The 27641-nt window shown below is 46.1% G+C and overlaps 1 protein-coding gene across 3 annotated transcripts in view; it reads left to right on the top strand.

The window, feature by feature from the left end:
• Positions 1–3188: 3188 nt before the first annotated feature.
• The window catches only part of HNF1B (HNF1 homeobox B), a 59961-nt gene continuing 35508 nt past the window's right edge, over positions 3189–27641 (top strand). Inside the window, exons 1-2 of one of the 3 annotated variants that reach the window (XM_080983022.1) lie at positions 3189–3916; positions 22357–22556. In XM_080983022.1, the coding sequence (XP_080839148.1) occupies positions 3519–3916; positions 22357–22556 (598 nt within the window). In that variant the 5' untranslated portion in view covers positions 3189–3518. The remainder of the gene's footprint in view (positions 3917–22356; positions 22557–27641) is intronic. The other 2 variants (XM_080983023.1, XM_080983021.1) reach the window with 2 other exon arrangements.

The following is a 27641-nucleotide window of genomic DNA, read 5'->3' as shown; positions in this document are numbered from 1 at the left end:
AAAAGAAAAAGAGTGGATCATCTATATCTTAAAGGTAAAGGGACCCTGACCATTAGGTCCAGTCGTGGCCGACTGGGGTTGCGGCGCTCATCTTCCTTTATTGGCTGAGGGAGCCGGTGTACAGCTTCCGGGTCATGTGGCCAGCATGACTAAGCTGCTTCTGGCGAACCAGAGCAGTTTACGGAAACGCCGTTTACCTTCCCGCCAGAGTGGTACCTATTTATCTACTTGTACTTTGACGTGCTTTCGAACTGCTAGGTTGGCAGGAGCAGGGACTGAGCAACGGGAGCTCATCCCATCACGGGGATTTGAACCGCCGACCTTCGAACCAGCAAGCCCTAGGCTCTGTGGTTTAACCCACAGCACCACCCGCGTCCCTATCTATATCTTATGTATGGTTAAATAACGCCTCTTGTTCTTGGATGGAGGATAGAGAGGGGTGTGTAGAAACCAGTCTAGTGTAGAAATGTAAAATTTACATTCTTAGTTCTGCCCACTTTTGATTTTAACCCCACCCACTCCTGGCATGTGCCCCCCCCCCAAGGTTGAGTAAAAGGGAAGGCGGCCCTCGGACTGAAGATGGTTCTCCGCCCCTCATATGCCTGCTCCATGCAGAGGCTTTCTTAATGCAGAAGTGACACCTTCTGCATTAAGTACAGTACAGGTTTAGGGGTGAGATAACCTGCAGAATCCACTGGCATAAAAGTCTGGGTTTTTTTCTTCTTCCTCCCTTTGGTTTTTGCGTTTTTTCACTCAAGGCTCTGCCAAAATGCTTTTTAAAACAAAAACAAACCAAGACTCCTCCAGCTATATGGCAAAGGAGCCTCCTTTGAATTCAGATATTGTTTTCCAGAAACAACCACACACACACACACACACACACACACACACACACACACCTCATTCCATCACAGCTTAAAATAACCACTGCCCACTCTGGAAGTTAAATTATTATTTTTTCCTGCTGCGAACACAGCTGGGGCACTTCCTTGTTGGAGCTATATTAAACAGTCTTCTTTTCTCTCTAGCCAACCCCTTTCAAATACACCTCTGGAGGAAAAACTGGAAAGTGTTTAAACAAAACCGCCTAGGATTCTTTGCTCAGCCTAAATGGCCTTGGAACCGGCCATGCCCTCAGTTAAGGTTTTTTTTAGTGGAGGCAGGTAAACAGACCTGGATAGGAGCAGACACCTTTGTTGTGGGTGGCTGTTAAATTTCATTCAGCTTCTCAAGTAATTTGGTGGCATGCATATATATATCTCCAAAATTAAAGGCATTTTGATTGTCAGTAAATAAAGAAAAATGTTTCACTGGGACCTGTCCGATACAAACAAATAAATAAGCAATCGACAGTGCAATCCTATACTGGGCTACTTGGAAGTAATTTCCACTGACTTCAGTGGGGCTTATGATCAGGTAAGCAGGCACAAGTTGGAGCCTTCCGTTTTGATATCCAATCTACTACTGCTGAAGACAGTTCCTAAATGTAGATTGGGAGTGGGGGGGGGGAGTTGCTTGCAGGTCTGGTGGGGGTTCCGTGTACTGCTTCACTCTGCCTATCCGTGCAATCCACGGCCACGTGCAAGGTTGAGCCTCTTGTGCACATCGCCACAAGTTTAGTCGTTTTCTCCAGATCACCGGCTGAAGTGATTAAAAAACCGAAACGCACTTTTTAAAAGCCATACGGACAAAAGGACGATATCGCTTTTCTTTGACATGTTCAAAGGCAGCAAATACATCGCCCACTGACATTGTGTGTGTGTGAACTTTTAAGGCTGCAGTTCTATGCACGCTTAAGCTAAGAGTAAGTTCCATTGAACACAGTGGCACTTACTTCTGAGTAAACATGTATTGGCTTACTGAAGGAAAGAGAGAAGCACATGTCTGAGACTGACCGCACTTCTACCAGGAAGTGAGTCCTTGGACACAAACAGCGGAGCTTACGCCACAATCAACATACAACCCCGTTCTCTGCTTGTGTTTACTTAGAAGTAAGTCCCAGTGAACTCTGTGGGAATTACTTCTAAGTAAACACGAATCATTTCAGAGGGCTGGAAGCGCTTAACTTTAGCCGGACCCTGCCTGCAAAGTGTTTAATCGTTTTGTTTTAACTGAAATTTATTGAGTTAAAATGAAAGTTGCTCATTACAAATCATAAGCAGGGTCTTTTTCCTTGTTTAATTAAGAAATGTTTGTTGACACATGTACACATGCAAGGAAAGTTTACCTAATGCATTCTTGCAAAGTACAGCTTATTTTTTTAAGTGAAAATAATCATTCCTAATTTCAACTCAACCTTCTTCTCAAGTAAGTGGATCTGGGCTGCAAATAAAAACCAACAAATCTTCCAACGTGGAATTATTTTTAAATGAAGCATTATATTTTATTTAAAGTATATATATTTTGACCAGTTCAATCATGCAAAATATTGTTTTCTATAGTTCAGATTTGGACCCAGATCTCGAATATAAAAATACACACATCTCAAACGGATTCTGCTATTGTTTTAAGTCTTGACAAATTTCTCTCTAATGAACCTCAGAAAATTGGAACTGGTAGTGAGTAGTCGGGGGCATAAGAAGGAGAAGTAAATAATAATAATAATTTGGTAGGTTCTTCTACCTTGCGAAGTGACAGGTAATATTTGTCCTGTCAAGGTTTTCCTTACCAGACTTGAATCCAAAAAGAAATCGAAGGAGATAGAAAGAATTCTGGGGAGTTATAGCTATAAAAATGGAACGTGAAATTGACCAAGCCACTATTTTAAGACAACGGTGAAACTGTGATCCCGGCAGAGCCGGTCAAGGGATCGGGACCCATCTTTCCCCAATTCATTTTCTTTTTAAGCGAACGGGGCGGGTAGAAAGGTTTCGATCCTGCACTCTTAGCTCAATTTTTGGAGTTTACAGGACGAGGCGAATCGATCTAATCTCCCCAGCGGTTTCCAGATTAGCTCCCCCCTCCCCACAAGAAGGAGAGACTCTCGGTCGCCCTTGATAGCTCACCTCACCCTCCCTCTCACTCTCTCCCTAAACAGGTTCAAAGTACAGTGAAGAAGAGAGGAAAAAAGATTTGGCGATCTCTTAGACACCCTGGTTCCGATCGCAGCCAATTCTAGACGCCGGGCAGGGGAGAGAATCCTAATGCGGCTCCCTCTCTCCCTCTCCCTCTCCCCCTCCCCCTCCCCTCCTGCCCAGTACCACCCCCCTTGCCCATCATTTGCATGCTGCAAGAATGCCCCCGCCTGCCCACTTCATTTGCATATCTTATATTGCCTAATGGAGATCATCAAATTGGAGTAGAGGCCGGCCGAGGCATCCTTCGAGGGTGATTCTCCAGTGATCCTCTCGGCAGAAACAGGTGTCAAGACTGGAGATTCGGGGGGTTACCATCCGAAAGGGAAGCAAAGCTGGATTTCTGAGGGTCGGGAGTTTTTTGGAGGGTCTCTTTCCTCACCCCTTCCCTAACCCTCCCCCCCTTTCCCTCCCTTTTCTCTCTCTCCTTCCCCCTGGTTTAAAATGGTGTCCAAATTGAGCGCTCTGCAGCAAGAACTTCTCGAAGCGCTCCTCACCTCAGGGGTGACCAAAGAGGTCCTGATCCAAGCTCTGGAGGAGCTGATGCCCACATCCGGCACCGCCAGCGGGAATAGCAACACCGCCAGCAACGGCGCCTACGGGGTCAAACTGGAAAACTTGCAGCTCTCGCCCAGCAGCGGCGGAGGCGGCGGCGGCCCCGACGTGGACAGCAAGCCGGTTTTCCACACGCTGACCAATGGGCACGGCAAGGACAAGCTGTCCGGGGACGAAGGCTCCGACGACGGGGATGACTTCGACACCCCGCAGATCCTCCGCGAGCTGCAGGCGCTCAACACCGAGGAGGCGGCCGAGCAAAGGGCCGAAGTGGAGAGGATGATCAGGTAAAAATTAGGCAGCGGGGACGGACGGACGGATACCCGGGCTCCAGGCAAGCCGGGGGCGCAGCACCGCGCGCGGAGTGAAAGGGAGAGGATGGAACGTTCCGATGGAACGTCCAGATCAAAAGGGGAGGATGGAACGTTCGGATAAACGGAACGTTCGGTCGGAGGGAGCGTTCGAAGCCGGCGGGAGCCTTTGGAGCAAAAACTCTTTTTTAAAAATAGCACGGAACGCTTAAAGAAAAATTGGGGGTGGGGTCGTTTTAGAAGTTTCTATTTAAACTCTCCATCTTCGCCCCCACAGTGCATCCCCATTTATTTCATGTCTCCTATTGAAACATGGATCGATTGGGGAACCCACCCACGTCAAAATTTTGCCCAACCACGTTGTTGTGATCCCCGTGGTCAGCATATATATGCTTCACCCGCGCGCAATTTGAGAAGGCTTGTCTGGATTCAGGACTGAGGTGTTCCCCTTATTCGGCCACCCCCTTTTAAATGCATGAAAACTGATTGCCATGCTCCCTAAAACATAAGCCGAAAAGCCTGCTTTCCTCGGACGCGGGCGGCTGGATCTTGTGCGTGTTTTACCCGGGAGTTAGTCCACTGTCTTGAGTGGGGTCTTCCTTTCCTAGGGAGCCTGTTTTAGGGGTGCAAGTCCCAAGAGAAATGAAAAACTCCCGCCTTCCCAGAACCCCCTCACGTGAAACCCTTCCCTCTCACGCCCAGCAAGCTAGTAAACAAATTGTCACAGTAAGCGGGGTATATAGTATGGTTTTATTATTATTATTATTTTACAGAATTTGTAGATTGCTCAAAATCGAAAATAAAATAAAACCCCCTCTAAACCACTTACCATGATTCCACCCGCCATTTCAGCAGGTTAAGCGGGAGGAAAAGTAATATTTGGACTGGATCTTTTTTAAAATAGAAAAGCCGAAATATTAGCCACGCTTAGGGGAGAGTAAGTCCCATAGAATGCAAGGAAATGAGCGAAATTCGCCTAGGATTCCGCCGCAGGGTTTTTAAGACGCAAAAGAGCCCAGTCACTGCTCCGCTGCTACAGCTGTTCTTGTGGTTGTGATTTTTGAAATCGACTTACCTAGAAGTTGAGTTTCCAGCTGCCCTCTGCCCCTCCCCTCAGACGCTTCTTTGCCCAAGGTGAAGGCCAAAAGGGAAGAAGGACGAGACTTAAACCGCCTGAGGGAGGGAGGGGGATAATTTCAAGGGGGGGTGTACAGGGGGTGAATAACGTGGGAATTCTTCCTTTATTTCACATCTAAATGGGCTTTTCTTCGTGTGAGCGTGCACCTGTGTGTACATAATTTGTATAATGCCTTATACATAGAGTAGATCTCACATCTGGAAGATACGTATGTATTATGTCGTGCCTTAATTAGGCATTGCACGCGTTCTATGGATGACGCACGTGTCATTCATGAAGGTCAAAAATTTGGTGGATTTTGACAGTCTCAGGTGAATTGCGGGACGGTCGGAAACTAGGCAGGTAACTCCTTGTGATTCAGACACAAATCGCTGGCGATTAGCTTTGGTTAACCTCAGCGTATTATACCCGTGCATATAATCGAGTTTTCATTTACTGTATTCCCAAAGACTGCCTGGAATTGGCAACATCGACGCAATGTCGAGAAGTGACCAAGTTTTGTGGGATTCGCAGACATTCTCTAATTTATATTGATGAATATACAATATTTTCATGAAACACACACACTGTGGGGAATTTTCAGCACCTATATATGTACATGAATATCGACAAGCGGTCAACTTTTCCGACGTCGCTCTTATACAACGTTGTCTGACCCATATTGTTGAATATATAATATTTGTGTGTGTGTGTAGATATATACTCCTCAGTTGCTTTTTCTAAAAAAGACAAATCATAAGCATGATAATCCATAATAAATAATAATAATCTGCCATCATCTAGTCAAGAAGCCATCCATCATAATCAATAATAATAGCGATATAAAGTCCATAAAGAGACGTGGGAGTTTGTTGTTAAGGGGTATATAACGACAACAACAACAACTAGTAGTAGGAGGAGGAGGAGAAATATATTTGTGGGCGCTCAACACCGAGGAGAGAAGTGTGAGTTTGATTAAAAGGGAATCTAATAATAATTAACTCCGAGTAAACCCTTCCACTTCCTAGTAAGATTTCGCTCCCTCCTCTCTCTGCAAAAACTTTTCTTTTGTCAAATAAGCACCTCGTTTGCTGCCATCCCCTTCTCCGGTCCAAGTTCCTCTTCTCTTCCCTTCGATTTGTTAGCTAAAGATCTTATAAATATGTGTGTATCTCCCAACTGAAAGTCAGCTGAACGGCTTTGACAAGTTGGTTACTAATTATCCCGCGTAGTTTACGATTTTTTTTCCCTTTAGCAAAATATCAACTAAATAAACTCTGCTATTTATTAACCCCACGCCTCAATTTAAAGAGAAGCTGGGGATTTCTTCCCGGTTTAGCTCGACTCTCCTCAGCGGCCTAGAAGCCAACAGCTCAAAAATGGCTTTCAGTCTAAAGGTAACTTTAAAAAAATAAAAATAATACTTTTTTCTTGATTTATTCTGATGGAATGTAATTGACTAGGGTTAGGTTAGGTTAGGAGAGCCAAGCATAAATATATTTCCTATTATTCCCATCCTGCTTTTAAAAAAAAGCTATTTAATTGGAAAAATATGAAGTGTTTTGTTTTCTTTAAAGAATCCAGGAAATTCAGTAGTTTATTGAACGATTTGTTTCGTCTAATTCAATTTCGTTGAAGTGTGCTCAGTGGGATATGCTTAATGTTTTGAGGATCGCAGCCTGAATTGTTAAGGTACTTTTTGGCACCCGATCCAACGTATAATTTACTCGGAAGCAAGTTCCAGGGAGTTCAGTCGCGCTTACGCCAATTTTAACTGGGCAGCATAGGATTTAGTGAACGGGACTTTTCCGAACAAAGGTGGTCAGGAACGGGGGCTGTGTGGGCTGCAATCTACTATTGCCCGTTTACTTTGGAAGCAACTCCCTACTCCCATCCAAGAAAAACTGTGGCTTACTTCAGAGTAAACCTACCAGAACAAGGCCTCACTTTTGGATCCCATGGGCTGGCTGGGGAAGTTCATCCCGGAGACCACGTTTCTTCTTTTGTGACCGGATCTTAACCAAGTTTCCTTCGTTTATTTCCAAAGGCGCTTACTTCTGAGTAAGCGTTTTTTAACAGCCTATATATAAGAGGCAGATCCTGCGCGCGCCTTTGCCCACAAGTCAACCCCAGTGAGTTCAAGGAGGCTTACTTTCCGGTAAATACCCAACTGCTTGGTTTAAACTGGTAGGCATATCGCCCCAAAGAAACACTCCGGTCCCATTTGGACGTAGCAAACTTCCCTTGATTTTCAGTGCAATTTACGTACGGGTAATAAATGTCACGAGGGGTGGGCTTGGGGAACGGACAACCTCCTCCCCCCCCCCCAAAAAAAAACTCCTAACCCCCTGAGATTTTCAGGCCAGTATGTCAATCCAATTGTCTTGGACAAACTCTAGAATAAAAAAAGGCTTGAAACCACTCTGCCTCATTTTAACAGCTCCGAGAGAGCAGGGACCAGAAGCCCCTTCCCCACCGCCAGTCCGTTTACACGCCATATCATAAAACCGGAGCAATTGTATACGTGCTGCCGGAGCATTTGGAAATTCGCAGTACGGTGCTCTTTCAACACGTCTGTCCTCAGAAAGAAGCCCCCCCCCCCCCCCCAATCTAGGATTGCGGCCTAAACGTCGTAGAGGCTGCAATCTTATCCACGGCTCCTCGGTTAGAAAGGAAGAGGAAGCGAAGCCCGGTTTGAATTCAGCGGGGCTGACTCACGAGTAAACACGCACAGGGTCAGGCCGCGCCCTTCTGGGAGAGAGAGACCCTTGGCACCTCTTGTAGGCTAAAGGGATTTGGCAAGGCGTTTTGTGGATCCTAATCTGGTCAGTTTCCCATTGATCTGAATGATCTCCATTCGCAAGAGGGCCAGGCCTCTCTCGATCCACGCTCGGACCGGTTCGTAACTGATCCAATGAATCCGTATTTACTTAGAAGCGAAGCCCGTTGAGTTCAATGAGTTGGGCTCCCAGGGAAGTGGGGGCATAGGATTCCCAGGGCGAACTTACTCAGAAGCAAATTCAGTGGGGATTGCAGCCTAGGAGGATTCCACGGGAAAGACCCCCAGCAGCAAGCAGAATCATTTCTTCAGAGATTGCATTTTAACTCTGTTCCACGAGGCAGGAACCAGTATGGAGTGCCTTTGCACAGCATAGAAAACATGCAGAGAGGACCAAACCCATTTTTATCAAGGGCTTTCATCCAAATTCCCAAGTTTTCATATTATTTTATTTTGGCAGATATTGTTGCAAATATTCAGTCAACCAAAATGATGGTTTTGGTGTGTATGGGTCTGTTTTGGTGTATTATCAGATGTTAGGATGTATGGCAAAATGGAACCTCCCAAGTCTGGAGCAGTCTACCTCTGGGTCACAGCTGCTTGGTACTGATAGCAGGGGAAGTTCATCTCTTGCCAAGGCTTCTGAAACTCATGTCTTTCAAGCCCAGCTTGTCAGGAAACAAGAATGATGGACACTTTCCCCTGATCCGTACAATGAAGCAGTTCTTACGTTTAAATAAATCTGACCCAAATCTGATGGCGTGGAAGATACTGGAGAACATAAACTTCCAGCACGTGGGGACTGGCTGTTATTAATTTATTTCTATAAATCATCAACAGAAAGATACACAAGAGCTTGCGATTAAAAAGAGAGAGAGAGGGGGGAGGAGGGTTATTCATTGGCGAAGTTGTAAATCAAATCCTGGTTTTGTGTATGTACCCACATGTGTCTCTGTGTAGCGGTGGGGGAAGATGTTGGTTGGTTAAGAAGTGAAGAGGGAAAGCCTACACAGAGATTTCCCCCGCCACGTCTTTCAAAGCACACTCTTAAATAAATAAGCAGAAGCGTGGTAGTTGTGCTCTTGCAGGAAGGTTCCTCAAATATTGCCTTGGCCTGGCCAGCTCTAGTCAATTCGCTCCAAGGCAGGTCATTCCAGTTGGCACCCAGTCTTACCTGGAACAGGGACGCGGGTGGCGCTGTGGGTTAAACCACAGAGCCTAGGACTTGCCAGTCAGAAGGTCAGCGGTTCGAATCCCCGCAACGGGGTGAGCTCCTGTTGCTCGGTCCCAGCTCCTGCCAACCTAGCAGTTCGAAAGCACAAAGTGCAAGTAGATAAATAGGTACCACTCCGGTGGGAAGGTAAACAGCGTTTCCATGCGCTGCTCTGGTTCGCCAGAAGCGGCTTAGTCATGTTGGCCACGTGAGCCGGAAGCTGTACACCGGCTCCCTCGGCCAGTTAAGCGAGATGAGCGCCGCAACCCCAGAGTCGGCCACGACTGGACCTAATGGTCAAGGGTCTCTTTACCTTTACCTTACCTGGAACACAGCAATCAGCCTTATACTAAGTCAGACCAATGGTTCCTCTAGACCAGTGTTGTCTACACTGACTGACAGCTGCGCTCCATGGTTTCAGGCAGGGGTCTCTTCCAGCCCTACCTGGAGATATGCTGCAAATTGAACATGGGGAGTTCTGCATGCAAGGCAGGTGCTGTACCCTTGAGCTAGGGCCTTTCCTTTCATATGGTGGTGCTGGATCCACACTTGTGGCTGGTTGAAAGGGGCGCCCAATCCTTAGAATCATAGAACGGTAGAGCTGGAAGGGACCATGCGGGTCATCTAGTCCAACCCTCTGCAATGCAGGAATCTTTTGATCATGACCCTGAGATTAATAGAGTCTCATGCTTGGGCGGGGAGTGGAGATGAAAATGGAACTGTGAAATCAAAGGACGCTAATAGGGGAGCTGTTACAAAAAAACAATTTCCTGTAAGCCTGCTAGATGCCATTGGACTTCAAATCCCATCAGCCCCAGACAGCATAGCCAGTGGTCACGGATGATGGGAGCTGTGGTTCAGCAACATCAGGCGGCTACAGGTTCCCCATCTCTGCCCTTGGGACATCTGGCTAGTTCCTGCTGCAAAGAAAGGCTGGACTAGATTGTATGGTCCAGCCAGACAGTCCTTATATTATTAGATTCAGGTAGGTAGCCGTGTTGGTCTGATGCAGTCAAAATAAATAATAATAATAAAATTGTCCAGTAGCATCTTGTTGTTGTTGTTTAGTCGTTTAGTCGTGTCCGACTCTTCGTGACCCCATGGACCAGAGCACGCCAGGCACTCCTGTCTTCCACTGCCTCCCGCAGTTTGGTCAGACTCATGTTTGTAGCTTCGAGAACACTGTCCAACCATCTCGTCCTCTGTCGTCCCCTTCTCCTTGTGCCCTCCATCTTTCCCAGCATCAGGCTTGACCCTGCTTAGCTTCCGAGATAAGACGAGATCAGGTGTGTTCAGGGTAGTATGGCTGTAGACCACCTTAATGGTGGTGTAAAAGATGGTACGGTTCCTGCACTATTAATACCGGTTTAGAAGAGGGATTTCAGCAGCTATAGCTTGTCATGTGTCCCCTTGAAGGAGCAGCAGTTTGGGGGTGCTCTGAGATCCAGCTTTCACTGGAGGTGCAGCTGTCCTCGATGGCTAGGGAGTTTTTGTTGGTGAGACGCTATGGCCATTCCTGGATTGGGATATCTTGACCAGAGTTGTCTCTGCATTGGTAACCTCGCGGTTGGAATACTGCAATGCACTCTACATGGAGCTACCCTTGGGACTGATCTGGAGGCTGCAGTTGGTGCAGAATGCAGTGGCAAGGTTGCTTGTTGGAGGCAAGCTATTGCCAGCATATAACAGCTTGCTTTCAGGATTTGCAAGCTGGTTGCTGATTTGCTATCAAACCAAGTTAAGGATGTCACTGTTAAGGCTGCTTGAGAGATTGCCTTATTTCTTATATACCTGGCAGATCACTGCAAACTTCGGGGACAGTCTTTCATGCAAGGTCCAAAATTTACAGAAGTTCCCTCCATAGTAATGCAGAGCAGCAGGGCTTTTAGTGTGGCTTCCCCTGCCCTGTGGAATAGCTTTTTCCTGTTGAGATACAAAAGGCACTCACTATCTGCACTTTCCAGAAAAAGCTGAAGACTTACTTATTCCAGTGGGTAAATGGACAAATGGGTCTTTACCATTAGTGTTCATTTGTAACAGTTTTATTCTTGTTTTATATGTGTTTGTTGTTGTTGGGTTTTAAATGATTTTAAATTATTTGTGTGTAAATCACTTGGAGATGGTGGTTTAGAAGGTGATTAATAAATTAATTGAATAATAATAATAATGGTGAATACCTAGCTCATAGGGGACCAACCTCTGCTGGATGACTTAATTAACATTGGCAGTTGCCTTATATTGAGTTAGATCTTTGCACTGTCTAGCTCAGTACTGTCTACACTGACTGGCAGCAGCTGTCCTGGACATCTGGCAGGAAAGCTCTCCCAACCCCTTCTGAAGATGTTAAAGGTAAAGGGACCCCTGACTATTAGGTCCAGTCGTGGCCGACTCTGGGGTTGTGACGCTCATCTCACTTTACTGGCCGAGGGAGCCGGCATACAGCTTCCAGGTCATGTGGCCAGCATGACTAAGCCGCTTCTGGTAAACCAGAGCAGCACATGGAAACGCCGTTTACCTTCCCGCCGGAGCGGTACCTATTTATCTACTTGCACTTTGATGTGCTTTTGAACTGCTAGGTTGGCAGGAGCAGGGACCGAGCAACGGGAGCTCACCCCGTCACGGGGATTCGAACCGCCGACCTTCTGATCGGCAAGTCCTAGGCTCTGTGGTTTAACCCACAGCGCCACCCATGTCCCTCTGAAGATGTTAGGGATCATCTAACTTTCTGCCTGCAAAGCAGATGCTCTTACCACTGAGATGCAGCCTTCTCCAGCAAGGCAGAGCCTGCTCACCCCTCTAGGCAATTGGATCCATACCTGAACAGTTCCTAGCATATGTAAGTTAATTCTAATTTGAAGTTGTGGATTTTATTCCCTTGAAAAGCATTGCATTAGAAGGGGGGGTATGGTGTGTGTTAGCAAAATCCCTTCTGTGAGGTTACCACTGGCACTGTCTATTTGCACTTGCAATGTTGCAGATGTCACACAAGGAGCACAGGTGTGCAATAAAAGTGTAACGCCTGACCTGTGCTGAACACATTGCTTGAAGAACTAGTCCCAGCAGTTTGTCAAAACCTTTAAAAGTTAAATTTTGTGCTAACTGCTGTCGGATTTATTTTAATGCCGTTACTGTATTTTTAATGAATGTTGTTGCAAATCGCCTTGCGATCTTTTCATATTAAGCAGTACTGTTTTTAATGCATATTCATATTTCTAAGAGAGAGAAGAAATGGAAAATATCTGATTTGGCCTCAACTGAGAGTTAAAGGGAGTTGGATAATGGATAACCAAAGACAGTACCCAAAACACTCAATCAAAGCTACACTAAACTTTCCCTTAAAAACCTCTAAGGAAGGAGATTCCCTAATTTTCCTCAGCTGGCTGTTAATTGCCAAACTGCTCATCTAAATCCATGGTTTTCCTTAATATTTAACACCAGCCTTTCCTGGTACGCTTGGGCGTATCTTCATTCCCTGCTAGGGAGGTCTGAAAATACTAAACATACATTGTAAACAACTTGACTCACCCACAGCCAAACAGGGGTTATCTTCAATCTGTGACACAGAGGTAAAAACACTCAGGTTTATAATAACCCATAATCCAGGATGCCCCTCATTTGAACTCCACTGAACAAGGTATGGAGCTCATGGCTGATGAGAAGAAAAATATGAAAACAGGTGTTCTGTTTTGTTTTACAATTCCAGGATAATGGGGGTTCTGTTGCTACCATTGTTATTTGCGGCACCTGTGTGTGTAGAAACGAATCTCCTAGCACAAAGGTAAAATGTACATTTGTTGTTCTGTGCACTTTTGCCATGCCCATCACATGTGTACGCCCCCTGGGAAGTTGCTCAGTAGGGAATGTGGCCCTCAGGCTAAAAAAAGATTCTGCCGCCCTGCTATACACGCCAGTGTGGTGTAGTGGGTAAGAGCGGTGGACTCGTAATCTGGTGAGCCGGGTTCGATCCCCGCTCCTCCAGATGCAGCTGCTGGGTGACCTTGGGCTAGTCACACTTCTCTGAAGTCTCTCAGCCCCACTCACCTCACAGAGTGTTTGTTGTGGGGGAGGAAGGGAAAGGAGAATGTTAGCCGCTTTGAGACTCCTTCGGGTAGTGATTAAGCGGGATATCAAATCCAAACTACTCTTCTTCTTCTTCTTCTTCCTCTTCTTCTTCTTCTTCTTCTTCTTCTTCTTCTTCTTCTTCTTACCTGGGACTGAGTCCCACTGAACTAAATGGGACTTACTTTTGAGGAGACGTGCATAGGATTGTGCGCTGCACGGCTACAAACCTTTGCATGCGTTTAACCTGCGAGTAAGTTCCATTCGGTTTCATGGCATTTTCCTTCTGATTTTGACATCTGTACTGTAATCGGTCTTTGCTTTACGAAAACTAGAGCAGCTGTCTCTGTCCTTATCTGAGTTGCTATATCTTGTATTTTCCTTAGCCATTTAGAATTTGCTTGTCCTAAATGCATTCTAATTCCCCAACGTCACCCATTATTTTTAGTGATCTTGGTCTGCTGAAGACCAGAGAGTAGTTTGTAGAAAAGAAGGGAAAGAACAGAATATATTGTTGTGATGATATTTTCTAAATTGCTTTGGGAAGTAGTAGATTAGTGGCATTTTAGAGCTGCTTTTCCTTTCCAAAATAGTATTCCAATCCTTTCTTCCTTCTTGAGTAAAGTATATATTGAGAATCAGGATGAAAGGAGTAAGAAAGCACATGTGTTGCTGTTTGTGTTTATAGTTTTATAATACAAATGGTATTTGGTTCATCTCCGAATGACAGCTCCATTTCCCTGTACAGCAGAGCTTTCCAAACTGTGTGTTGCGACACTTTAGTGTGTCGGTGTGTTGTGCCATATGTGTCCGTATCTCTTATAAGGAGTTAGTTGTACCTCCAGTTTGCTAGTAAAACTGAATTACTGTGTCGCGAAATTATGCATGTCACCAATATGAAAAGTTTGGAAAGCTCTCCTGTACAGGCTTCCATAGGCTTGCATTGTAGCATGTGGTACAGGGATTATTATTTAATAATAATAATAATAATAATAATAATAATTATTATTATTTATTTTATTATTTATACCCCTCCCATCTGGCTGGGTTTCCCCAGCCACTCTGGGCGGCTTCCAACAAAACACTAAAATACAATAACCTATTAAACATTAAAAGCTTCCCTAAACAGGGCTGCCTTCAGATGTCTTCTAAAAGTTTGGTAGTTATTTTTCTCTTTGACATCTGGTAGGAGGGAGTTCCACAGGGCAGGTAGATAAATTTATCTGTTTAGTGCATTTGTACCCCACTCTTCAGCCAAGAAGGCGCCCAGGGCAGCTTAAAAAAGTAAAAGTAAAGGGACCCCTGACCATTAGGTCCAGTCATGGCCGACTCTGGGGTTGTGGCACTCATCTCGCTTTACTGGCCAAGGGAGCCAGCCTACAGCTTCCGGGTCATGTGGCTAGCATGACTCTGGCAAACCAGAGCAGCGCACGGAAACACCGTTTACCTTCCTGCCGGAGCGGTACCTATTTATCTACTTGCACTTTGACGTGCTTTTGAACTGCTAGGTTGGCAGGAGCAGGGACCGAGCAACGGGAGCTCACCCCGTCGCGGGGATTCGAACCAAGTGCTAGGCTCTGTGGTTTAATCAATTCATAGAATCGTAAAATTATAGAGTTAGAAGGGACCTCATGGGTCATCTAGTTCAATGCAGGAATTAAATCAAGACAGTCGCTGCCTACAGGCTGCTGCTGCTGCTGTTACACACAAGGGGAGAAGGGACAGGAAGGGAAGGGAATGGAAATCCAACTCAACCTCTATACACATTGTTGTCTTTATTCCCCCTCCCCTTTTGAAACATGTAACAACCAAAGATAGACACTGTTGAGGAATTATCATGCACCTGGGACATAATTTTGGGTAGTTTGGTAGGGGAGTACCTGTGTTTTGGAAGAGATCCTTTCCCACCCATCCCAGTAATTCAGGACTGGGGTAATTTTTTCACTCTTAGGCCTTCATTCCCTACTGATCAACGCTGCAGGGGCCAGTGGTGGGTGGGGCCAGAGGTAAAAGTGGTCTAAGCAGCAAATGTAAATATTACCTTTGTATAGTACTCGGCTGTTTCCTACACACACTCCCACCCCTCTCTCTATCTTTCATTCAGGCAAGTGAGAGGCGTTATCACAGTCCAAGGACTCATTCCAGACAGGCAAAAAAGATTTTGGGTGCAATACTGTGCTAGTGGGGGGTGAGGTGTGGGGAGAGACTTCTTGAGGGCCAGACAGAGAGGTCCAGAGGCCACATTTGACTTCTGGGCCTGAGGTTCCCCACCTTACTTGATCACCTGTTTCTTTTGTCTTTTTGCCTTCTATGTTGGGGTAGGAGGTGATTTTCCACATCTGATTATGAGTGCAGACTGGTTATGAACTGGATTGAGTCAGAGATGTCACAGTATAGCTTACCTGGTGCTGTTCAGCCTAAAAGCTGTTTCTTTCTTCCTTCCTTCCCCCCCCCCCAGGTCATGGGGTGGAGGGGTGGTGGTGGTGGACTGTAATGACAGTTCTTGTGACTTGACTAAATTGTGTGTTCTCATGGCTCATAAAGCAGACGACCAAAAGAGACCAGTCTTCAGTGCATAATTAAAAAGCAAACAGGAGTTTGCTGTTTGAAGGCCACCCAGAGATGCAACTTCCTGGTCCATGGGGGACCTATAACCTATATTAATATTAGAGCGGCGGTTCCTTCCTCTTTTTTTACCCGCACGGACCATTTGAAAATTGCTTAGGGTCTCTTGGTGTGTTTTTCTGTGTTTTCTGTTGATTGCGGTTCACTGTGTTTGATGTTGAATGGTTTTCAGTTGTATACTTATTGCTTCTTTTATTGCAAAATACAATAGAAGACATAAAAGAAGCAATAAAATGCCATTAAAAATCAGTATAAATATTCAATGCAATGTCTTCCATCTTCCAACACCACTACCCCGGCTTTAAAATATTCTGTACATTGCTTTTGTGCTGATTGCTATTTTTTAAAAAAAATCAGCTGACTGCTTTTAATATTCTCATTTTAATGTTTTTCTTTGAATCTGTTTAACTGTGATTGCTTAACTTTTTTGCTAGCTGACCTGGGAGGGGCGCAAGGGCCGCTTTCTCTCGTGAGCAGCTTTCCAGGGACCACATGCCCATAGTGGAGAGAGGCCAGAGAAAAAGTTGATGGGCAGAGCAAGTGGGCAGAGCAAGAGAGATGTGGCTTTTACCTTTGTGGAATAGCCAACATTCCAACTATGAATAAACCAGGTGTTCCTGCCCATGCACAACCACTCACTTCTCTCATCTGGGCAAGGAGGAGATATTATCAAGAACAGATTCCAGCTAAACAAAACACCCAAGGTGGACCAGTGGCTGGCATGGGCTGCAGAGACTCCTACGTGCCCGATAAAGAGAATTGGAAGCCCATTTCCAGCCTCTGAGCCAGAGGCTCCCCTCCCCTGGATCAAATGAATATCCAAGAGCGGTGAAGAGGTAGACCTCAGCTGAGGAAACACAACCTGAATCATGATGCCACTGCAGGTTCAGTCCTCTCCCCAGTGCAGTTTGGGATGGAGACGACCCACAGAGTCCCTGCCCTTAGTGCTCCAGGGTTTCCAGTGTCAGGGCAAAGTTTCCCTCCTGTGCAAACAAAAGATCAATCCCATGGCCCCAAAGAGGCTTTTGCAACCAGGTCCCTGTTTGCTTTAAAGGGAGCCTTTGTACCTGGAGAAGAGGCTGGCGGTAGGGAGCCTAGTTCAGGCCCACAGGCCCTCTGTGTACCGGGTGATAAGCACAAAATAATAAGCACACATCCATCCCATGAGAACTTATTTTGCCACCTAGGGTAGGGGCGGTGGCCCCGTGTCTCTACAGATGCTGCCGGACCATGGCTGTCATAATCACTGGTCCTGCTGGCTAGGGTTGAAGGTAGCCCAACACCTGGAAGACCCATCTTTGATTTAGGGAGTATGGACACACGTTTCATGACACATTCGATTATTCTTTAAGGGCATCTAGGACATCGTACCTACCATACATTTAAAGCACACACGCTGAAAAGAATCCTGGGAACAGTAGTTTACACCCAGAGCTACAATTCCCAGCACTCTTAACTTCATTTCCCATTATTGGGGGAGGGGAGAAATATGCTATAAATGTGCTTTCAATGTGTACGCTTCTTCTTCTTCTTCTTCTTCTTCTTCTTCTGCGATCACTCGTAGCTGAGTAAGATTGTCTTCCATAAACACGGTTTTAACAATGAGTCCGTAAGTGACTGTGGAGGCCAATTCTGGATCCACATGTCCTTCCACAGTGGGGACAGTGGTCTGATCACTTCACTGTTTTATGCAACAAGTTGTTATTGCTATTAAGCTTTCAGGTACCTTGTTAGGTAAAGGTAAAGGGACCCCTGACCATTAGGTCCAGTCGTGGCCGACTCTGGGGTTGCGGCGCTCATCTCGCTTTACTGGCCAAGGGAGCAGGCATACAGCTTCCAGAGTATCTTGACCAGAGTTGTCTCTGCATTGGTAACCTCGCGGTTGGAATACTGCAATGCACTCTACATGGAGCTACCCTTGGGACTGATCTGGAGGCTGCAGTTGGTGCAGAATGCAGTGGCAAGGTTGCTTGTTGGAGGCAAGCTATTGCCAGCATATAACAGCTTGCTTTCAGGATTTGCAAGCTGGTTGCTGATTTGCTATCAAACCAAGTTAAGGATGTCACTGTTAAGGCTGCTTGAGAGATTGCCTTATTTCTTATATACCTGGCAGATCACTGCAAACTTCGGGGACAGTCTTTCATGCAAGGTCCAAAATTTACAGAAGTTCCCTCCATAGTAATGCAGAGCAGCAGGGCTTTTAGTGTGGCTTCCCCTGCCCTGTGGAATAGCTTTTTCCTGTTGAGATACAAAAGGCACTCACTATCTGCACTTTCCAGAAAAAGCTGAAGACTTACTTATTCCAGTGGGTAAATGGACAAATGGGTCTTTACCATTAGTGTTCATTTGTAACAGTTTTATTCTTGTTTTATATGTGTTTGTTGTTGTTGGGTTTTAAATGATTTTAAATTATTTGTGTGTAAATCACTTGGAGATGGTGGTTTAGAAGGTGATTAATAAATTAATTGAATAATAATAATAATGGTGAATACCTAGCTCATAGGGGACCAACCTCTGCTGGATGACTTAATTAACATTGGCAGTTGCCTTATATTGAGTTAGATCTTTGCACTGTCTAGCTCAGTACTGTCTACACTGACTGGCAGCAGCTGTCCTGGACATCTGGCAGGAAAGCTCTCCCAACCCCTTCTGAAGATGTTAAAGGTAAAGGGACCCCTGACCATTAGGTCCAGTCGTGGCCGACTCTGGGGTTGCGACGCTCATCTCACTTTACTGGCCGAGGGAGCCGGCATACAGCTTCCAGGTCATGTGGCCAGCATGACTAAGCCGCTTCTGGTAAACCAGAGCAGCGCATGGAAACGCCGTTTACCTTCCCGCCGGAGCGGTACCTATTTATCTACTTGCACTTTGATGTGCTTTTGAACTGCTAGGTTGGCAGGAGCAGGGACCGAGCAACGGGAGCTCACCCCGTCACGGGGATTCGAACTGCCGACCTTCTGATCGGCAAGTCCTAGGCTCTGTGGTTTAACCCACAGCGCTACCCGAGTCCCTTAGAAAGCATCGTAGTCGGCAGGATAACCTTGTTAGATCATTAAAAAAAAACAAAACCGGAAGTAATAACAGCATGATAATAATGCCTTTCATAGGAACTCAAGAAAGCTTGCTCACTATGTTAGGAACACAGGTAGCTGAGTCAGACCATTAATATGTCCTGCTCAGTATTGCCCACACTGATTGGCAGCATCTCTCCAGGGTTTCTGACTCCGGTTCCTCCAGCCCTAGTGGTTGGCTGGCACCCTCCGTGGATTCAGTAGCTGGCTCATGTCCCCATGAGGGAAGAGGGTAGATGGGAGTCCTGGTTCCTTAGCAAGGACAAGCTTAATCCTGGAAAGGGAGAAGTACCGGTACATGCCTCCTCCAGTCTCTTTCCTGGGACTCAGCTATACAGCTGCAAATACAACGTTTGGAGTATGTTTTACATGCAATATACAATGTGACACTAGATGGCGATGGTGAGCCTTATGGAAAATTCAATGTATTTTTAAAAACGCTTTAAAAAAATCATTTTCAGAACGTTTTTTAGATTCCACCCTGGTCTCATCCTCCTGTTCCCCATCCTCCGTCATCTGTCTTAAGGTCTGCCACTGCACTCCTGAGCCTTGCAGCACTTTGGGACTCGTGGCAATGTGGATGGGGAGGGAAATGAAGAACTGGAGGTGGAGGGGAACAGATTGGAGTACCATGGAGGAAGGCATGGCTGGCACAGGCTCCATAAACACCATACAATTAAAAGCACATTTAGATCACATTCCCTCGCCCTGCAAAGAATATTGGGAATTGTAGCTGTGAGGGGTAAAGAACAGTTCTTGGATGTGTGAGAAACACTTCATACAACGGCGTTTTGTTACTGGTTAGTTACAAAAAAGTAACAGAGAGTCTAGCGGCACTTTGTAACTTGGGATATCTCCAGACACCATTTTTATTGTGTGTTCATGATTATTTTTTATCGTTTTAGTATTAGGGTCAGTCCCACACGGTCCTGCTTTTCAACGCTGTTTGTGCCTGCTGCTTCGTTGCCAAACAACACATATCCTGCAACTGCCTGCTGAAATCCCATTGCTTTCTGATACCACCAATATTCTGGTTTATTTTTGCTCTGCTTTTGTTGCGCTGTACCCCTTCCAGACAGGGACGCGGGTGGTGCTGTGGGTTAAACCACAGAGCCTAGGGCTTGCTGGTCCGAAGGTGGCGGTTCAAATCCCCGCGACGGGATGAGCTCCCGTTGCTCAGTCCCTGCTCCTGCCAACCTAGCAGTTCGAAAGCACGTCAAAGTACAAGTAGATAAATAGGTACCACTCTGGCGGGAAGGTAAACGGCGTTTCCGTAAACTGCTCTGGTTCGCCAGAAGCAGCTTAGTCATGCTGGCCACATGACCCGGAAGCTGTACGCCGGCTCCCTTGGCCCATAAAGTGAGATGAGCACTGCAACCCCAGAGTCGGTCACGACTGGACCTAATGGTCAGGGGTCCCTTTACCTTTACCTTACCTCTTCCAGACAGCAATAATGGGATGTACCACTAGGGACGCCCCACGGCACCAACGAAAACAGGATAAATCCACCACAAATGCTCAATTATTGGGTCGAAAACATATTGTAGAATGTACCCACAAAACCCCCCACCGATTTCAAGGAACCCTTAACAGATATGAGACAGGCGGTGGCTGGCACTGAGGGAAAGGGCAGATTTTGGAGGAAGAAGTTTGTGTCTCTGCTATGCCTGACTCGGCAGAATCCCCTTTGTATGTCAGTGCAGATATAGTTAAGATAGGTTTTCTTAATCCAGAGAGCCAGGGTGTGTGTTTTTTTATAATCCAGGAGAATAAATTCTTGGCATATTTCTTGGGAGGATGTTGTGGGGTTTTATTTGCCTACCCTTGTTGTGAAGATGGCTGAGACTCTGAGGGAGGGAGAGCAGGGCAGGTAAACTCAGTGACAAAACTTATCCGAAACCACAAACCCGCAAGCCGCCTGTGATTGGGCAACTTCCAATGTTTGTCGGAGGATTGGTGTGTTTTCCTGACCTCGTGCATGTAGCTATCGTACGTTTCTGTGACTCAGCAAAGGGCCTGACTTCCATCCAATAACTCTGGGTACGCAAGGCAATAAAAGAGATCGCAAAGTGGTGTGGTTTTGTAAGAAAAGTTGCCACTGTCAACTGTGCACTCCCTGGTAGAGTGAGAAAATGTTCAGAGGCAACATTTTCAGTTGGTTAGTGACAAACTCCAGATGTATAGCCATATTGGTCTGTTGCAATAAAAAGACATTTTAAAAGAATAATGTGGCAGGATAATTTTTTTTGGTGTGGGGTACTTGTGAGGGGACTGAAGGCCAGAGGAGTTTACATTTAATTTCCACACTGAGTGCAGACGGTGGATACTCTTATTTACGCCCCCCTTCCCACATTGAAGCGCTTTGTCCACCTGTTGAAGCTTCAACGTCCTGCTCAGATGTGGATTAATCACAAAGATGAATCTGGCCACCCTCAGGCAGCTACTGCCCCGTTCTGGACTTCATATTGGTAATAGTGGTGAGTGGCCATTTTGCAATGCCCAGTGTGAGATAATGTGTGAAATTTAAATGCCACTCTCTTATGGGATGCCAACATTATTAGACTACGTACTTTCACATGTCCTAGAGACCTGTAATTTGGTCCATGAGTAACTCAACACGCTCTGGTGATTTTTTAAAAAATCAGGAAGGTAGAGGCAATTTCTATATTTCTCCCTCAAAATGAGGGCATGAAGTTTTACCTCACAACGGAGGTCAGCCCTTGAGAGCAGAGCAAACGGGAGGCCATCACATCTGAGGTGAAATTTCAGGCTGTGAGTGTTATGCGTCTTCTTCACACACTTGAGTCAGCCTTGGAGTGATTTCCAGTTAGAACCAGTAATGTGTATCTAGAATTTCCCAGAGTAGCTCTATGATTCATTTTATAAAAGTCAAAACACAAATAACTTCGTGTATGTGTTTGTGTACGTACAAGTGGGTTTCTTGGCTTATTTAAAGACCTGAATCTATGAATGGCTAATTCTGTCCTGCATCATTGCATCATGGCTTCTAGTCAGCTTCTGACCGGCCCTGCCATTAGGCATTGTGAAGTGGCTTGCCTAGGCAGATGCTTCGGGTGACATGAAAGGGCAGCAAATAGTTATTTAATTATTTGTTGTTGTTGTTGCATTTTTACTGAGAGGAATGGGGAACTCTCTGCAATGCAGGAATCTCAACTAAAGCATCCATGACAGATGGCCATCCAATCCCTACTTAAAAACCTCCAAGGAAGGAGAGTCCACAACATCCTGAGGGAGTCTGTTCCACTGTCAAACAGCTCTTTGGCCTGGGTACCTTTGTTGGGGGCGGGGGAAAGGATGCTGTTTTGCTATTCAGCCTCAGGCGGCAAATATTTTAGAACCACCCTGGGTTGAGTCATCAGGTAAATTTTAAACAAATTTCTCTCCAAATGTGCTTTCCCCTCAAGGGAAAAAGCATAACTCCCCACCCTACTTTTTGATCCTCAACACTCCAAACATTTTACATGCCTAAAACTATTTCTTCTAGTGCCTTCTACAGAGCAGAGGTTAACTGTCATTTCCCCCCTTTCTTAGCGAGGACCCTTGGCGAGCGGCAAAGATGATCAAGGGTTACATGCAGCAACACAACATCCCCCAGAGGGAGGTGGTGGATGTCACTGGGCTGAATCAGTCCCATCTCTCGCAACATCTCAACAAGGGGACGCCCATGAAAACGCAGAAGCGGGCGGCTCTCTATACGTGGTACGTCCGGAAGCAGAGGGAGATTCTCCGGCGTAAGTACATATTTTCTTTTTGCAGTTGTTGCGTGTGTTTGTGTGCATGCATCCACATTGTGTAACTTGACAAGAGACTGGGTTCCAGCTGGTGACCTGCTGACATGCACTTGCCATGCGGTTGAGATGCTGCAGTTCCATCACCACAGAAGGATGTTCTACGTTGGCTGCGCTCTACCTCCACTGCCTGAGGCAATGTGCCTTTGAATGCCAATTGCTGGGAACCCCAAGTGAGGAGAATAGTGTTGTTGCACTCAGGTCCTGCTTGTGGGCTTCCCATTGGGGCATCTAGTTGGCCACTGTGAGAACAGGATGCTGGACTAGATGGGCCTGATCCAGCAGGGCTCTTCTTCTGTTAACCCCAGCCAATGTAGCCAGTAACCAGAGATCATGTGGTTTTTATTCCAGCCATTATAGGGACACGGGTGGCGCTGTGGATTAAACCACTGAGCCTAGGAGTTGCTGATCAGAAGGTCGGCGGTTCGAATCCCCGCAACGGGGTGAGCTCCCATTGCTCAGTCCCTGCTCCTGCCAACCTAGCAGTTCAAAAGCACATCAAAGCGCAAGTAGACAAATAGGTACCGCTCCGGCGGGAAGGTAAACGGCATTTCCGTGCGCTGCTCTGCTTCGCCAGAAGCGGCTTACTCATGCTGGCCACATGACCCGGAAGCTGTATGCCGGCTCCCTCGGCCAATAAAGCCAGATGAGCGCCGCAACCCCAGAGTCGGTCATGACTGGACCTAATGGTCAGGGGTCCCTTTACCTTTACCTTATTCCAGTCATAGGGTACCAATCTGCAGCATCTCCAGGCAAGATTAGAAAATGTTCTAGCACATTTGCAAAGCTAAGCAAGGTTTGGTATGGTTTCCAATGGGAGGACCATGTGTTTGAGATTCCCACATTGCAGGGGTTTGGATTAAGACGGCCCTCTGTCTCCTTTCCAACTCTACAATCCTATGATTCCAAGTAGACCGAGGCAGCCAATATTGATTATGGCTTCCATCATCCCTGAGCATTGGCTATGCTGGCTCGTGCCGATGAGAGTTGTAGTTAATCCAAAATATCTGGGCTATACCATGATGGCTACCCTTAGCATGGATGATAGTGAACTAGGCAGGATAGGCAAACTAAGGCCCAGGGGCCAGATCCGGCCCAATGGCCTTCTAAATCCGGCCCACGGATGGTCCGGGAATCAGCGTGTTTTTACATGAGTAGAATGTGTCCTTTTGTTTAAAATGCATCTCTGGGTAATTTGTGGGGCATAGGAATTTGTTCACCCCCCCCAAATATAGTCCAGCCCCCCACAAGGTCTGAGGAACAGTGGACCCACCCCTTGCTGAAAACGTTTGCTGACCTCTGAGCTAGACAGACCATTGGTCTTACTCAGTATTAAGGCAGCTTCCTGGGCTACCCTTCTGTTTCAGGGGATGGGGGACCTGTGCCACTCTTCACATGTTATTAGACTACAACTCCCATCATCCCCCAGCTAGCATGGCCAATGTGAAGGGAGTGTTAGTCCAACAGTATTTGGAGAACTGCACTTCATCCTGCTCCACCGTGATCTGCAGACAAAGGACAAAAGCTTCTGAGTGCTCTATCACTGAGCCTCACCTACCCTATTGATCAGGGAGCTGAGGCTAAGATAATCTTGTTATCACTTATCTGGGCATTAGCCCCGTTGAGCTCAGTGGGACTTAGTTTTGAGTAGCTGTTTATAGGATTGTGCCACATATTCTGTCACCTCCCATCTGGAAAGTTGGGTTTCTGTCATCTCTGCTCTCCCCCCCCCCCCCCCGGCCAATCCCATACACAAACGTTTCATTTTGTTTTTGTTGTTTGGCATTGTGGCACCGGAAGAGCAACCCGGGCTTTCTTCTCTGGTAGAATTACCTTCCAGGCTTGTCTACAGAGATCTGAGTAAATTTAAATAGGCTATTGTGTCAAAATGCAGCACGATTGCCTTGGGGAGGACAATGTCATGCAGACAGAGTGATCCAATTAGCTGGTTGCGTTCTGACACATCCAAAGATAAACTGGTTGACTTTTGTTTTGCTTTCTTTTGTTTTATGGCACCAGGTTTAAGCAGGGCACGAGATACCAAGGAGGCATTGCAAAGTATAATTATCACTGTTTTTGATGAATAGATCTGAGGTAGATCAGAGCTTCTCAGTTAGCCAACACGTATAAGATTCTTGCCCCACCTTAAAAAATCCCCACCTCTTTTCTTTTTATCTTGGCAAAATTTCTGAGAATTTAAACAGCCACACAAAAGGCAGAAATATAGCAGCTCAGGTTTTCAACATGCAGGAAAAGCTTAACCTTCTGAATTTCTCGGGTGCTAGGAAGAGAAAGAGAGTTTGTCCACACAAGACCAAAATGTGAACATCATTCCAGAGTTTTCCTGGACCCACCTCCGTTTTAAATGCAAGATTTTCGATATCTGGCTGTTTCAAAATTTCCAAAGATCAAAAAGGCCCACATTTAAAGCAGGGAGAGATCTGGGATGGGGAGGACATCATATTGATGTCCCTAAATTAATGGGGAAACAGGCTGGTGCAAATCCACATTTTTCTCTGGTGTATGCAAGCCCAGAGAGAGAAAATGTCAACCTTACAGGCAGTTCAAACTCACGACTTGATTAGGGTGCTGGTGGGCCAAGGGGCTAAGACCAACCTCTCTAGAGACACAGAACCATACAGAGTTGGACAGGACCTTGGAAGTCATTCAAGTGAAACTCCCTGATTCATACGATCTTCAGTGTAGGATCCTGTGGTGGCCTTGACTGGTGGCCCATTTAGCCTCTGCTCAAGCACCATGGCTTGCTGATGGCTTATAACCATGGTTTGTTACACCTCTGAGCCCAAGCCTTGAATAAGCATGCCTTGTTGGGGCAGTCACCTCAAATGCTTGTCAAGAGCAGCTGGAAAACAAAAAGCTCTGGCGAAACATACCTTGGTTTGTTTGCTCATCTGTGAGACAACTCACAGTTTGCTTGAACCAACTGGTAAAACAAAACCCATGACTTCACATTATGCTGTGAACGCAGCTGCAGTTTGTCGTAGCTTTTGGTTAGTTTGTGGCTTCTCCTCCTATTGAGGGTAACAGGCAGGCAGCCAGTCATACCCTAAATCAGACAATCCTTTCCACCTCCTGCTTTTCTGCCCCTCTCAGTCAGTCAGTATTCTGTGCCCACTTACGATTCTCAGTTTGCACTGAGATCTCCCGCCATAAATCTTTTGTACTTGTGCAAACCTTGGGTTCTTCCAAGTCGGCTTCTTCTGCATGGATTTTGGCTACATAAGAACCCATACTTGGGGTCCACAGCAATTTAAACTGGTATGATACTGCATTAAAAGTCTAGTGCAGATGGGACCTAAGCGTACACAGAATTATAGCCTGAAGCTAGGTCCCTTCTAGGGCTTGTCTGAGACCTGGGGTGGCAAGGAGCCATGGGGTGTTCTTGGCATGACAACATAAGTCTGGCACAGCCCTCCAAGGCCCGGGGCAAGTGTTCCCGGCTGCCCCTTCTGTGTGGGCTTGCCCTAACCACTGACTCTGTTGGATGGGCTGATGGGAGATGGAGTCCATGAACATCTGGAGGGCTACAGATGTTCCCCACCCCTGACCTAAAGGGCTTAACTTGAGATCAGCTGCCTGCTTCTTACACACAAGCCCTGGCTTGGTAGTCAACTTCCTCTAGTCTCCTGCCACTTCTGGATTGAGAGAGGGCATTCTGTATACAAGGGGGGGGGCACAGCTGGTGGTCCCATATGTAGGATTCCCTCCCCAGGGAGGTTTGCTTGGCCCCAAATCTAATGTCTTTTTAAATTTTCCTAGCATATTGAATAAGTCGCTTTTATTGGCTCAGCCAGATTTTATTACAGTATTCTGCTCTTCTATGTCTCTTGTGTTGAAATTTTTAAACTTGTTTAGCTTTTTGCTTTCTATTTTGTCATGGCTAATATCTAAGAAAATACAGTTATTACCTACAAACAATTTTGCCATGGCTAATAGCTAAGAAAATACAGTTATTGCCTACAAACAAAGGGTATTTATTGTATGTCTTTTATCATTATTATTATTATTCAGCTGTCAGGGGGATTTTTTTAACGAAAGGGCGGGGAATTCTCTAAATGCAATAAGTGAACAAATAAACAATAAGCACCCTGGAGCCTTTTTGAGCTATTTGTCCCTCGCTAGATTGAAGTTTCAACATTGCTTGTCTTGGGGTGGAAAACTATATGTCGAGCCTGGGCCTTTGAACGTGGACTGCCACTGAGCAATTTTCAAGGGAAAAAACACCTGGTGGAAGGGGAGGCTACTTTTTCTTTTAGCTGGGATCATCTCAATGTGAGCTTGGAGTGGAAGAAAAATAGCTTTGGGGGGTGAATCCCAAGAAGGGTTAAGCATTCCCTTCTGTTCATGAATATACATGGGGCGGGTAAGGGGGCAGTCCCCGACCTGATGAAACATAACCCCCAGATTCCCATTTTAAAAAATATGTTTCTAGCATTTGCACCTATGAGGTAAAATTTAGACGCACTGTTCTCCCCATTTTTTTTTGTCAGAAACTAGTGTGCTCACCACTTCCATTGTTTACTAAAGCCCCTCACTCTGTAGCCACAACGTCTCCCTGTTTGGAAACAGGGAGACATTGGGGCTGCAACTCCACAGAAATATTCCTGCAGATTGCTCCCATCTGCGGCTTCTCTGCTTGAAAGCAGGTTTCCAGCTCACCAATTCACTGTAGCACGTTCAAAGAAATGGGCCCGTCATGTGCCTTCCTTCGCTGGAAAGAGGTTTTTAAAAGCTCGACGTGTTTCCTTAATCACACAATCTGTACAAAATGGAGGATCGTAATTGTTGTAGTGGGAAGCAATTGCAGTCCCTTGGGCCAAATAAGATCTCCAGAGGGGTTGTTGCCTGCTCTCCCCACACTTAACCTAGCAATTCAAAAGCACGTCAGGGGAATAGCCAAGGGCAGTGTCCTCCAGGAGTGGATGGACTCCAGCTCCCATCATTCCTGTCCCTGGGGCTGATGGGAGTTGTAGTCCAATAACATTCAGAGGTTGCCAAGCCAACAAC

This window comes from Podarcis pityusensis (assembly GCF_964106645.2).
Source record: "Podarcis pityusensis genome assembly, chromosome: 15".
NCBI lineage: Eukaryota > Metazoa > Chordata > Lepidosauria > Squamata > Lacertidae > Podarcis > Podarcis pityusensis.
Note: the sequence above shows the minus strand (reverse complement) of the source record. Positions and strands in the feature narration are given on the sequence as shown.